This window comes from Hypanus sabinus, chromosome 15 (genome assembly GCF_030144855.1).
Source record: "Hypanus sabinus isolate sHypSab1 chromosome 15, sHypSab1.hap1, whole genome shotgun sequence".
Classification (NCBI taxonomy): Eukaryota; Metazoa; Chordata; class Chondrichthyes; order Myliobatiformes; family Dasyatidae; genus Hypanus; species Hypanus sabinus.
The window spans coordinates 51,309,373-51,323,766 of record NC_082720.1 but is presented as its reverse complement, the minus strand read 5'-3'; the positions used below and the strand labels follow the sequence as shown (position 1 = coordinate 51,323,766).

At 40.0% G+C, this 14,394-nt stretch overlaps 1 protein-coding gene across 1 annotated transcript in view; it reads right to left on the bottom strand.

Moving 5' to 3' along the window:
- Positions 1-14,394, bottom strand: part of LOC132405519 (rho GTPase-activating protein 26-like) — a 177,321-nt gene that overhangs the window by 56,486 nt on the left and 106,441 nt on the right. The window contains exons 16-18 of the mRNA XM_059990394.1: positions 9,001-9,059; positions 2,906-3,011; positions 1,101-1,260 (exon numbers count right to left, since the gene is read on the bottom strand). Of these exons, the coding sequence (XP_059846377.1) occupies positions 1,101-1,260; positions 2,906-3,011; positions 9,001-9,059 (325 nt within the window). The remainder of the gene's footprint in view (positions 1-1,100; positions 1,261-2,905; positions 3,012-9,000; positions 9,060-14,394) is intronic.

Genomic DNA, 14,394 nt, shown 5'->3' with positions numbered 1-14,394 from the left:
AAGCTGATATGTTATTTGTTAAGCGGGGGTGCCGTGCGCAATCCTAATCTGATGAAAAATGGATGTGGGAGCACGGAGCACCATCTGGAAATCTTCAGGAAGGCCCTCTTTGTTGCTGCTGCTGCCGTGAGGTCCGGGTCTCTGCTGAGAAGAACAGGCCCCCAGTCCTCAGGGTCGCATTGCCGGTGGCCGTTGTCCGGGGCGTCTTAATACGCTCGTCAGAGGATGGTGCTCAGAAAAGCTGCACTGGAGGGGATGGTCGGAGGCTCAGAGGTTCGACGGATTCGGAGTCCGCTGCGGTCATGTCACTTTCAGTGTGTGCTGTGTCTGTGAGGCTAGGTTCGACGGAGCTTTCATTGTGTGCTGCGTCTGCGAGGCTGAGTCGAGCGGCACCATGGAAGTCCATAGTGGGGGTAGGTATTCCCTTCTGCCGCCTGTGTGGGATGACGAATCTATCGGGACCCTGAGGACTGGTGGAAACTGGGTGGTGGTTTCTTTCGAAATTACAGTCTTTTAACATCTTTGGACTATTTTTACCGTGCCCATGGTCTTTTTTTTAAAATCAATTATGGCACTGTTTGCACTGTTGTAACTATGTGGCTTTGTGCGGGTCTTGTAGCTTTAGTTTTTGGTCTTGTTTAGTCTAGTGGATTTGGAGCTCTTTTCCGGGGAACGCGCTAAGATGGTAGCGCGATATTAATACGCAGCAGCCTCTCCAGACTCTGGATTGGGGATTTCCAAATGTTATTTGGATTTTCTGGCGTAGTCTGTTTTGTCATGTGCTTTTGTGATATCATTCTGGAGGAATGTCTCATTTTTTAAACTGGACTGCATTTGTGGTTTTTAAATGACAATAAACTGAATCTGAATCAAGATTTATAATACATTACCAGATGGGTGTTAAAAAGAATCAATAACCATTTTCACAAGACAGCTGGATACATACTTGGAGAAAAAAATAGCAGAGACATGAATGGGACCTAATGGATTGTTCCTCAAGATTCAGTGAACTGAACAACCTTGTTCCACATTATTATCTTAAGATTCATTAAATGCCCAGACACCAGAAAACACCTGAGCAAGCTTTTATAAATGCTTACCTTTTCATAATTTTCTATTAAGATCTCAACAACTATATTCTGGAACTTGATATCCATGATCGCTGCTACAGTCTCCTCCTGAGGTCTGAACAGTGTCGGTCCAAAAACCACACCTAGGTTTGCCACTGTCATCAGATTTTGTTTGTGGTTACTGGACACCCTAAGTGACAAGAAATAGCTCACCAATTAAAAGGCAACTAACAAAATTATTACAGAATATTGCTTTTAGTCCAAACCAAGAAATAACTATCAGCTCATCTGCCATGATCAAGGGCTTCAATAAGGTAAGTGTTTTTATTTAATTCTAGGGGAATGACCACATCATTAGTATCAACATCACATGGTAGGTTACTATACTGCACAGCTGTACAATTACAAACACCTTAAGATAAGCCAACACTTACACAAAAGATATTACAAGAAAAAGCAAAACGTATTCACTGAGCCACTCAATAAATAATTGAACTACTATGAACTAGCTAGATAGCACATCACTATTGATTACAATTCTGCTGTAAACTGTTAGATTTGTCTAATTTAAAATAAATGAGATTCATCAACTGACATTGAATAACATGTCAATGATATCTTGTATTGCCATAATATGATCGACTGACATTGGTCATGATATTACCTTAATACGGAATATCATGATCGATGCAAGATTATGAAAAAAATCTCAAAGACCAGGAAAGGATATTAAAATTAAAAATATTTAAATGTTTGATTGAGTGATAATTTACAATAGATATATTTCCAAAATGCATGTCTAAAACACATCAGATTTAGCTATTTAAGGTTAAAATAGGGCTGATTCAGTAAAATGAAGATTAAACCTAGTGCCTTCACTGTAGCTAAAATCATCTAATTTTTTCAACAAAAAGACACTTTTTCATATTCAAGAGTTTCAGCTACATTTTTTGTTTTGATTTGACCTTTCATAATGATGATGTCAAAGACATACATATTACAGACCATTGTACTAGAGAAGGGGCAAAGGCGGGTTACTGGTCCCTTATAAACCAATCACTTCAGGCAGATCAGGCTTGTCATCTGTTGTTGGCAGCTCATCTAGGAAAAGAAAAACTCCAATCTCAAACCTCAACTGCCTTGTGGCTATACCCACTCGTGGGGAAGGCTATGGGAATAACCCCCCCAGGGAAAAATCTGGAGTTGAAGTCCCTAAAGCAGTCCAGCAGTCCAGGCAACTCCTGTGATGCTGCTGGTGCCAAACTGTATTGGTCTCTGCTGTTCCTTTGGGGTTCATCAGATGCATGGAAAGGGGGAGCTTAATACATGGGCAACAGATTGCTCTCCATATTTTAATGCACTGGCTTGCATTCTAGACAGCTAGGATGCAACATCCATAATTGACCCTGACCAACGGAGGCTTCAACTCAGCTGTACTGAAGACATTGAATTTTGATAAAATGCTTCACCCATGAATGAGTGAAACAAAGACTTAATGCTTACAAAACATTTTGTAGCTATCCATAATATGATCTACAGCAGAAGACAATCTCATATTGTTCATGTTAATTTACATCCAGCTGTATTTCCTACCATTAGCGATGCTGCCTTCAACTAGCCTACAAAAATTACAAACCCTGAGGCCTGAAGAAGTAAGCTGCTGCTTAAGACTCCATAGTAATATTTGGTGAATACCTTTCCAATTGCTGTCACATTATCGTATTCAGCATTTATTACATGACAATTAACATATATATTTAGTAAATAAAATTTTGTTACAGTTTCAAAGAAACAGTAACTATTCAAACAAACTAAAGCAATAAGCATTGTCTTACTTTGCCAGATGTTTTATAGTTATTTCCAACATTGCCTTGTTTTTCTCCGGTAGCCGATGAACATATTTATGTATCTCAGACAGTCTTGATTCTGGATTGTCCAACTCTATTGGGAATCAAAAACAAATACAATATTTATGATTTACCTCTAGTAAGTTTGGTGATCACAATGACCGAGTGGTCTATTAATAGGCATTTGTTTAATAAATCTAGTTTTGTAGTTTAAATCATGACATCACAAAAAGAAAATATACTTTATGTTAATATAAAATACCATGACTTCTGAACTTACTGTCAAATTACAAGTAACTTGATTCCATAAAACTACTTTATAAAAACAATATTCCAACAGAACTAAGCCATTTTATCCAACTTGAGCATGTCAGACTCAAGTTGGTTTGGATTTTTAAAACATTTGAATTTAGGCTTTCAGGTCATGATTGTACTTTATCCAGGTCTTCTCTGTTCTTAATGAATAGCTTGGCTCAGGAAAATTATATTATTCCATGTTACTGCAAATACTTCTGTGTTGGATGTGATGGGTTGGGGGGTGGGGTTCATACATTGAAAAAAACTAAGTATGTATTCACACTAAGGTCAGGTTAGCTGTGGTGGAGTTTTAATTTTATATTCAAGCAGAATATCTGCTAGGGATCAATACTGAATGCCACAATTCCACTGATCCAAATCTTCTGTGCACTACACTACATTCAAGGGAACCCAAAGACTTAAAATTTGTTACAAGCACCAGGCCAATATAGTGGTGATGTCAGTGGAGCAAGTGCACAGTAGTTTGTCTTAATTATATTTAGAAGAGTATTTATTTATGGATAACTCTCTCCCAAGATAAGATTTCGGTAGGTTTGAGCCTATGATAGATTAGGTTTTAAATGATAAGGAACAGACTCTTTGGAAAGCCCGCACAAATATTCTAATGTTTTCTTTCCTCTCAAACAGTCTAGAAAAAAGCTCTTTAATTTCCTTGAAACTTTTTAAATTGCTCTCCCAGTTATCTCACTGCCACAACCATCAAGGTCAAGGACCAGAATTCTATCAGTAATCCCTGAACTTCTCTACACTGCTATATCTTGAACCATTTTCCATAAGTAGAACTATATTGTCTCTATAAAGCCCTCGAAGTGCACTGACAGGGTAAGTGAACTAATATCAGTGTCCTCTCCTCATCAATGAGGTCTTGTTTACACTTAGCTGATTCCAGTGAGTGGCCCAGGGTCATGGTAGAATAAAACAACTATACTCCCAAAATGTACAACTCCAAGCTTCATCAAGGCAAGAGATTAGAAGGTAGCTCTTCAAAACTGTGCTTTAAAACTATCTGTAGACTGCAATAAAAAAAGTGGCTGCAGATAGTCCACTATACATGGATTCCCCCGAATTCTTAACCAGATTTGCACTTGCAAAAACATTTAACTTCTCTAAAAGCACCAGGAATGGTTAAAAATGACCCAGGAAATCCAGATACTAACTAGCTGTAAATGCAAGGTGTTCTTGGATCGGTGGCTCCACCATCTTTACAGGGGATAGCTAAATCTGCCATCCACGATTCAAAATAAAGTTCTAAAGAAGAGATTGTGGATGGAAAGATCACAAGTGGTCCATTAACTTGCTGATGACATTCATACATTCAGTGGCCACTTTTTTAAGTACCTCTTGTGCTTAATAAAGTGGCCACTGAGGCATGCTTGTGCTGTAGCAAATTGCTGTAGCCAATTCACTTCAAGAGTCGACGTGCTGTACTGCATGGTTATTTGAGTTACTGCTGCCTCCCTGTCCGCTTGAACCAGTTTGGCCATTCTCCTCAGCCTCCCTCATTAACAAGGCATTTTCGCCACAGAACTGCTGCTCACTGGTTGTTGTTTTTTTTTTGTCTTGCACAATTTCTCTGTAAACTCTAGAGATTGTTGTAGGTGAAAATCCTAGGAGATCATTTCTTTTTGAGATATGGTCTGGCACCAACATTGATTCAATGGTTAAAATCATTTAGTTCTCATGTCTTCCTCATTCTGATGCTTTGTCTGAACAACATAATGGAGAGCATTCTAAATGGTTGCAACACCATCTGGTTTGGAGGGGCCACTACACAGTATTAGAAAAAGCTGCAGGAAGTTGTAAACATATCAGCCCCACCAGGGGAGCTAGCCACTCCAACTTCAAAGACATTTTCAAAAGGCAATGCCTCAAAAGTTTTCAGCCTTCATTAAGGACCCCCATCACCCAGGACATGCCCTCTTATCATTTCAACAATCAAGGAGGTGGTACAGGAGGCTGAAGACAGTCACTCAATGTTTCAGGAACAGCTTCTTCACCTCTTCCATCAGATTTCAGAATGGGAAATGAAACCATGAGCAGTACGTCACTAGATATTTCTGTTCTCTTATTGCACTACTTAATTTAATTTTGCAGATGTATTTCTTATTGAAATTTATATTTTTAACAATGCATTTTTATTATGTATTGCAAAAATTTCACAACATATGCTGGTGATATTAAACTTGATTCTGCTTCAAGTAAACCTCTTGACCATGTCTGCATGCATTTATGCATTCAGTTGCCACTACATGATTGACTAATTAGGTACTTCCATTAAAGAGCAGATGGACAGCTATACCTAATAAAATGGTCACTGAGTGATGATTCTTCAGTGTTGTCAAGACCTATCCTATAGAAAGCCAAGAACAGCAGTGGATTTGTCAAGGTAAAAGTGAGGCAGACAATGAATGATGTAAGAAGCACTTCAAAGAACCCCTCAACCATGACCATGTCCTTGACACGTGTTTTTCACCCCCCATTTATAGCAAACCATCTGGTTTAGCCTCACCACCACACTAGACCAACAACAGATAATGAATTACATGACAACTGAAAAATAAAGCAAGGGTACAGGAGCCGGCAGATCAAAAACTTTCCAGAGAGAAAGTTAATTCATAAACTTGTAAATTAATTTTCTACACCTGGGAACTGGAAGACTTACCAGGGATCCTCAAAGATGAATGGTAGCATTGTGACTAGTACAATGCTTTACAGTACCAGCAATCCGGGTTCAAGTCCCATCGCTGCCTGTAAGGAGTTTGTACATTCTCCCCGTGACTGCATGGAGTTCCTCTGGGTGCACCAGTTTCCTCCCACAGTCCAAAGATACATTGTCTTATAGGTTAAATGGCATTGTCCCGTGATTAGGCTAGGATTAAATTGGGGGCTTTGCTGGGTGGCACAGCTCCAGGGTCCGGAAGGGCCTTTACCGTGCAGTGTCTTGATAAACGATAAATGATGCTATGATTGTGACCATCTTCAAGTATAGTGGTTGGTAAAATGCTATTAAAGAGTTCATGACCCTGGTTCAATCCCATCACTGTCTGTAAGGAGTTTGTATATTCTCCCTGTGGACTGTGTGGTTTTGCTCTGGTGTTCTGGTTTCCTCCCACACTCCAAAGACATACAGGTTACTAGCTTAATTTGTCATATGCGTGTAACTGGGCGGCATAGGGTTGTGGGGCTAGGAAGGCCTGTTACTGTTCCCGGGTCTTAGTGTGAGGTACAATATGTTGTTTGGACAATTTAAATGCTAGCCAAAACAGATGAGATCAGAGATGAGAGCCAATTCCTCGCGCTGTCCCGCAATGTTCATTTCAGAGATGAGGCAAAGCAGTATCAACTTCATGGACCCTGTACAGATTACGAGGAGGAGGTGTTTGCTACCCTGAGGCAAATAAAGGTGGATAAATCCCTAGGGCCTGACATGGTGTTTCCCTGGACCGTACAGGAGGTAAGTACAGAAATTGCCAAGGCCCTAATAGAGAGATTTAAAACATCCTTAGTAACAGGAGAGATACTATAAGATTTGAGAATGGCCAATGGTGTTCTGCTGTTTAAAAAAGGCCCTAAATATAAACCAGAAATTATAGGCTGATGAGTCTGACATTAGTTGTGGGAAAGTCATTGGAAGGTATTTTAAGGGACTAGATATATAAGTATTTGGATAGACATGGACTGGTTAAGGATAGTCAGTATGGCAGGTCATACCTAACCAATCTTAAGAGTTTTTTTAGGAAGTTACCAAGAAAGTGGATGAAGGCAAGACAGTGGATGTTGTCTACATGAACTTTAGTAAGGCATTTGACAAGATCCCATGGAAAGCTGGTCAAGAAGGTTCAGTCACTCGGCTTTCAGGATGAGCAGTAAATTGTATTAGACATTAGCTTTATGGCAGAAGCTAGAAAGTGATCCCAGAGAGTTGCCTCTCTGAAAGGAAGTCTGAGACTAGTGGTGTGCCGCAGGGATCAGTGCTGCGTCCTTTGTTGTTTGTCATCGACTGCATATCAATTATCTGGACAATAATGTAGTTAATTGGATCAGCAAATTTGTGGATGACACCACTATTGGGGGTGAAGGAGACAGTGTGGAAGGCTATCACGTCTTGCAAGGGATCTGCATCAGCTGGAAAAATGGGCAGAAAAATGGCAGTCTGAATTTAAAGTAGACAAGTGTGAGGTTTTGCACTTTGATAAGACCAACCAAGGCAAGCCTTACTCAGTGAATGGTAGGACACCGAGGACTGTGGCAGAACAAAGGGATCTGGTAATACAAGTACATAAATTGTTGGAAGTGGCATCACAGGTAGATAGGGTCATAAAGAAAGCTTTTGGCACACTGGCCACCATAAATCAATGTATTAAATACAGAAGATGTTCTGCTGAAGCTGCATCAGGCGTTGGTGGGGCCTAATTTGGAATATTCTGTACAGTTTTGGTCACGTACCCATAGGAAGAATACAAACAAGGTTGTAAGAGTGCAGAGAAAATTTACAAGTATGTTGCCAGGACTGGAGGATCTGAGTTACATAGAAAGATTGAATAAGTTAGGACTGTATTCTTGAGAATGTAAAAGACTGAGAAGAGATTTGATTGAGGTACACAGAATTATGAGAGGTATAGATAGGGTAAATGCAAACAGGCTTTTTCCACTGAGGTTTGGTGAGACTACTAGAGGTCATGCATTAAGGGTGAAAGGTAAAAAGATTAAAGGGAACACAGGGGAAACTTCTTCATTCAAAGGGTCATGAGAGTGTGGAATGAACTACCAGCATAAGTGGTCCATGCAAGCTCAATTTCAACTTTTAAGAGAAGTTTGGATAGGTACATGGATGGTAGGGATGTGGAGGACTATTGTCACGGTGCAGGTCAATAAGAGTAGGCAGTCTAAAATGTTTCAGCAAGGACTAGATTGTCCGAAAGGTCTGCTTCTATGTTGTACTCCTCAATAACTCTATCACTGTCTCCAAGGCACTGAGCCTCTGAAGACAATAGTATGATGAACTGTTACCGAGGCTTTGGGCCTACTCCAGGGTGCTCCAGGGTTTGGATCCAAGGACTCATTTTGGTTCGGAATGTTCTTGCTCGCTTCTACTGTTTGCATGATTTGTGCTTGTTTCCCTCTTCTCTGCACATCAGGTGTTGGTGTTTTTTTTTAATTGGGTTCTTTCAGGTTTCTTGCTTTGTAGCTGCCTGTAAACAAGCAAATCTCAAGGTTGTATGATTTATACATTCCTTGATAATAAATGTACTTGAACTTTGGAAACTTTAAAATTGAGGAAGCTCAACTTTCTAGAATGATCCTATATTAGTAATGTGAAATTCCCTAATCGGAATAATTGCGTAGCATCTCCTTCTTCACCTTTCAGTATGTGAATTAGGAAAAGTGTTCTGAATAATAAGAGAATGTAGACTCTTGCCTTAAAATTCCAGTAAGGTGTACATGTGATGAGACAACTGTTTTGGTCCCACCAAATCTAATTCAGTTGCAGCAGGGGCATGGGTCAGGATAATTGGGACTTGTTGGTGACCTGGGGAGGTGGACAGGTGTTAATGGTGTTGAAAGGTATGGATTCATATTAAAACCGTATTCTGATAGTACCAATTGCATAATGCTGAGAAAAAGTATTATGACACTGAATTACCAGGAAAAACATTACAAACTACATATGCCTTTTGGAAGCAGCAGGTTTAATGGTTCTAAAGAATGCTGCATTTCTTCATGATAATTTCTTGCAGACAAGAAAATAAAATTTCTTCACTTACTCGCTGCTTTGATAAAGCTATGTTGCAATTGGAATGTCATCAATGGAGCTGGAAGCACTCTGAAAGGAAATTAAATAATCAAAATTACTATCAATGAAGCCTAAATAGGTGCCACATCATAAGTTATCAAAGTCAAAGTCACAGTCAAAGTAAATTTATTTTCAGAGTACATACATGCCACCATATCCAACCCTGAGATTCTTTTTCTGTGGGCATACGTAGCAAATTTATAGAACAGCAACTGTAAATAGGATCAATGGACAGCAAACTGCACAAAAGCAAATATAAATAAATAGCAATAAACAACAAGATAAAGAGTCCTTAAAGTGAGACCACTGGTTGTGGGAACACCAGAAGTAGAATGAGTGTAGTTATCCTGATTTGTTCAAGAGCCTGATGGTTGAGGGGTAGTAACTGTTCTTGAACATGGTGGTGTGAGTCCTGAAGCACTTGTACCTTCTACTTGATGGCAGCAGTGAGAAAAGAGCACTACCTGGATGGTGAGGATCTTTGATGATGGATGGCAATGTTTCATGTAAATGTGCTCCATGGTTGGGAGAGTTTTATCTGTGATGTACTGGGTCAAATCCATTACTTTTTGTTGGATTTTCCACTTAAAGGCATTGTTGTTCCCATACCAGGCTGTGAATCAGCCAGTCAGTACACTTTACACCACACATCTATTGAAATTTGCCAAGGTTTTTGATGGCATGCCAAATCACCATATTTGGCAAGTACAGGCACTGTATATTATACTAAATTATGTAGTATATTACATTATAATATTTGTCATTCAGTTACCCAAACCAGTAAATAAAATAAAAGGCCAGAGCTTAGTTATGATGGTGTTAAACAGCGACTCCTTTGCTTGCATCTTCGGAAACAGCTCCATTTCAATCTTCAATATCTCTATTTTCTCTTTCAGGGTGTTTTTGAAGACCCTGACCTGAAGTTACACACTGACTTCAGCTCTTTGCAGGAATGGGACCTGCTCTCAGGATTTCATGACTAGCCGTTATTCAACATGCCAAGGATGGAGCCTAAGAGATAAGCTCGACTTTGGAGGTATAAGATCTCATGGCTCTGGAGACGGGTGGATCAAAGGTCGGTGTGCCACCAAGAGATCGGTGCGTCATGGGAGTTGGAAGATCTCTGGCTGTGTGCCCAGAGACCCGAGATCTTTGGGCACAGAGCTTGGAAAAAGCGATGTAAACCAGTGAGTGGTTGTTAGGTCTCTCCTTTCTCTGTGAAATGGAGAAATCTCTTTCCCCCTTATTAGGGGGAGAGAGAGCCTGTGGTATGTCAAACACTGGGTGAATGAGTAGCCTTTGGGGTAACTGCAAGTCTGTGTCTTTGCTGTTGCTTTGCTGCATGCTTGAGTGCTCGGTGGTGGGTGCCAATGCATTTTTTGCTGGTGTGGGAGGGGGTTTGTTATTTTGCTGCTGCTTACATGCAGGAGGGGGTAGCTGAGGGGGGGACTTTGTGGTTCTAACATCTAACTGTCATTCATTCTTTGGGGCTCTCCTCTGTTTTCGTGGACTTGCAAAGAAAAAGCATTTCAGGATGTATATCGTACATATTTCTCTTACATTAAATGTACTTTAGAAACCTTTGATAGTTTTAGAAATTAAATTTGTTTTAAAAATATAATAAAAATAAAAAATAGTTCATAAGTCAAAATAAAGACTCATGGTTGATAACCCTGCTGAAAATAAGTATGGCCAGCATTTTCTGTTTTTCTTTACCATATAATTACAGCATGGAAACAGGCCATCTCAGCCCTTCTAATCTGTGCCGAACGCTTACTCTCACCTAATCCCACCGACCTGCACTCAGCCCATAACCCTCCATTCCTTTCCTGTCCATATACCTAGCCAATTTTACTTTAAATGACAATATCGAACCTGCCTCTACCACTTCTACTGGAAGCTCGTTCCACACAACTACCACTCTCTGAGTAAAGAAATTCCCCCTTGTGTTACCCCTAAACTTTTGCCCCCTAAGTCTCAACTCATGTCCTCTTGTTTAAATCGCCCCTACTCGCAATGGAAAAAGCCTATCCACATCAACTCTACCTATCCCCCTCATAATTTTAAATACCTCTATCAAGTCCCCCTTCAACCTTCTACTCTCCAAAGAATAAAGACCTAATTTGTTCAACCTTTCTCTGTAACTTAGGTGCTGAAACCCAGGTAACATTCTAGTAAATCTCCTCTGTACTCTCTCTATTTTGTTGACATCTTTCCAATAATTCGGTGACCAGAACTGTACACAATACTCCAAATTTGGCCTTACTAATGCCTTGTACAATTTTAACATTATATCCCAACTCCTATACTCAATGCTCTGATTTATAAAGGCCAGTATACCAAAAGCTTTCTTCACCACCCTATCCAAAATACGAATTTAATCACATCACCAGTGACTTTTTGGGTAGGAAATCTACTATTCATATCTGAGTTATTTGTCCATCTTGACTAATGTGGTTCATTTTCAATGGCCCTAGAAAGGAAATTAGTTCATTGAACAAAGCAGCCCAAAAGGAATCTATTCATCCTGTTGAACCTGTGCTAGCATCATCAACCTGCCTTCATCAATACAAGAAGCTGGCCTTCACCTGCTTCTCCGGCCAACCAGATAAGTAAATCCAGAAGTAGCAGTGGGTTGACAGTATTTACTAGATCATTAGAAAAAGAGCATCCATAAAGTGAGAAGGGCTATGAGGTCATAGTACTGCTGTTGGGAAGAAGTATTGGCTTTGCTAAGCAACAAGATTTAGTGAGAACCAACTGAGTAGTGACCATTTTTCTCTCTTCCTTCTTACTGGGAAAGAAGGGCAGTGGTATACACCTCCTGTGAAATGTGGGAGATCAGGGACATATCCAATGCTCCTGGTGGCTACACCTGTGCATTCACTATGAAATATTCAGAATGTGGAAAATACGGCAGACAGTAAGTTTTGCAAGTTGGTCACCTGTGAGATACACAAAGAAAAGAGAGGTAACCACTCAGAAGTGCAGTAAAGGCAAGCAGGTGTGTGTACTCCACTCTCAAACAAGCATATTGCGTTTACTGATGGGATACATGGGGATTGGGGGCAGGAATTGTTTCCCAGAGAAAAATATCAATAACAGCCCAGTTCAAAAGGTTTTGCTATACAGAAAGAAAGAAATAAGATTGGGGAAATGATCGCTCTTTCTATGAGGATCCCGGACTACAAGATCATTAATCTTACCTGTCTCATTGCACAGGACTAGACCTAAGATCGTATTTTCCCTTGTAGGTCCACTAACATGCTGCTCAAGATGCATTCTATGAAGACTTCCTCAAGACTTCCTTAACCAACCTGATTCACCCAATCTATGTGGAAGTTAAAATCCCCCATGACAACTGCTGTTCCGTTCTGACAAGCCTCAGTTATTTCTTGGTTAATCGCCTCTGCCACTGCAATATTTTTTATTAGACAACACTCAACAGTGATTTTTTCCCTTTACTATTCTTAATCTCTACCCAGATGGACTCAACATTCTGCTCCTGTAGATCTTATATCATCTCTCGCAATTGCCCTGATTTCATCCCTAAACAAGAGTGCCACCCCACCTCCTTTGCTTTCCTGTTTATCTTTCCTTACTACCTGGAACTACATGGAGAGGGATTAGGTACAAAAAGAATGTCCCATTTTGATTGATGGGGATGCGTGACATGGGTATTTGAAACCTGCCAAAAGTTAACAGGAGATAAAGGAACACATATGTAGATAGAATGGGGTATTTCAATGTCTGAAAAAGGATGGATTACAGGAAACCTGCTGCCATTCAAAAGTAGACATAACTAGAAGAAAGATTTATTGTACGGCAAAGGGATTAAGTCGGACTTTGAAAGATAGGATTGGTCCTCGGGTTGATATTCTAAATTGGAGAAAGGCCAATTTTGATTGCATCTGAAAGGATATGTTAAGTGTGGAGTTGGATAGACTGGCTTCTGGCAAAGAGATGTTTGGCAAAAGTGAAATGTTTAAAGTACAGAATTTGTATGCTCCTCTTAGAATAAAAGGCAAGGAATGAATGAGGTGTTTGAAGAGTTTTTAAAAATGCAGAATCAGAATCAAGTTTAATATCACTGACATGTTGTGAAATTTATTGCCTTGTGGCAGCATTTTTAATACATTAAAAATGATATATGACAATAAATACATTTTTTAAAAATTAAGTGAGTAGTGCAAAATGAGAGCAAAAACTAGAAAAAAAATTGAGGTAGTATATATGGGTTAATTGTCCATTCAGAAATCTGATGGTAGAGGGGAAGAAGCTGTTCCTAAAATGACTGAAAATCCAAACAAAACACACAAAATGCTGGAGGAACTCGGCATACCAGGCAGCATCTATGGAAAAGAGTACAGTAGGGCTGAGACCCTTCATCAGGATTGTCCTGTAAGTGAAACAAGTACCTGGCCCTACACCTCCTCCCTCACTACCATTCAGGGCCCCAAACAGTCCTTTCAACTGTTAGCCCTGTTAGCCAGAAAAAGCAGGATCTCCCAGTGGCCACCCATTTTAATTCCACTTCCCATTCCTGTTAGGGCAGGTGCAGAAGTGTGTGTAGGGGAACACTTCGGTTCCAGTGATCATAACGCCATTAGTTTCAACTTGATCATGGATAAAGATAGATCTGGTCTTCGGGTTTAAGTTCTAAACTGGAAAAAGGCCAAATTTGAAGAAATGAGAAAGGATCTAAAAAGCGTAGATTGGGACAGGTTGTTCTCTGGCAAGGATGTGATTGGTAAGTGGGAGGTCTTCAAAGGAGAAATTCTGAGAGTGCAGAGTTTGCATGTTCCTGTCAGTGTTAAAGGCAAAATGAATGAGAGTAAGGAACCTTGGTTCTCGAGGGATATTGGAATTCTGATAAAGAAGAAGAGAGAGATGTATAACATGTATAGGCAACAGGGAGGAAATAAGATGCTTGAGCAGTATAAAAAGAGTAAGAACATACTTAAGAAAGAAATCAGTAGGGCTAAAAGAAGACATGAGTTTGCTTTGGCAGTCAGGGTGAAGGATAATCCTAAGAGCTTCTACAGGTATGTTAAAAGCAAAAGGATAGTAAGAGATAAAATTGGTCCTCTTGAAGATCAGAGTGGTCGGCTATGTATGGAACCAAAAGAAATGGGAGGGATATTAAATGGGTTTTTTGCATCTGTATTTACTAATGAAACTGGAATGGAGTCTAGGGAAACAAGGCTAACAAGTAGGGAGGTCATGGAACTTATACAGATTAAAGAGGAGGAGGTGCTTGCTGTCTTGAGGCAAATCAGAGTAGATGAATCCCCAGGACCTGACAGGGTATTCCCTCGGACCTTGAAGGAGACTAGTGTTGAAATTGCAGGGGCCCTGGCAGAAA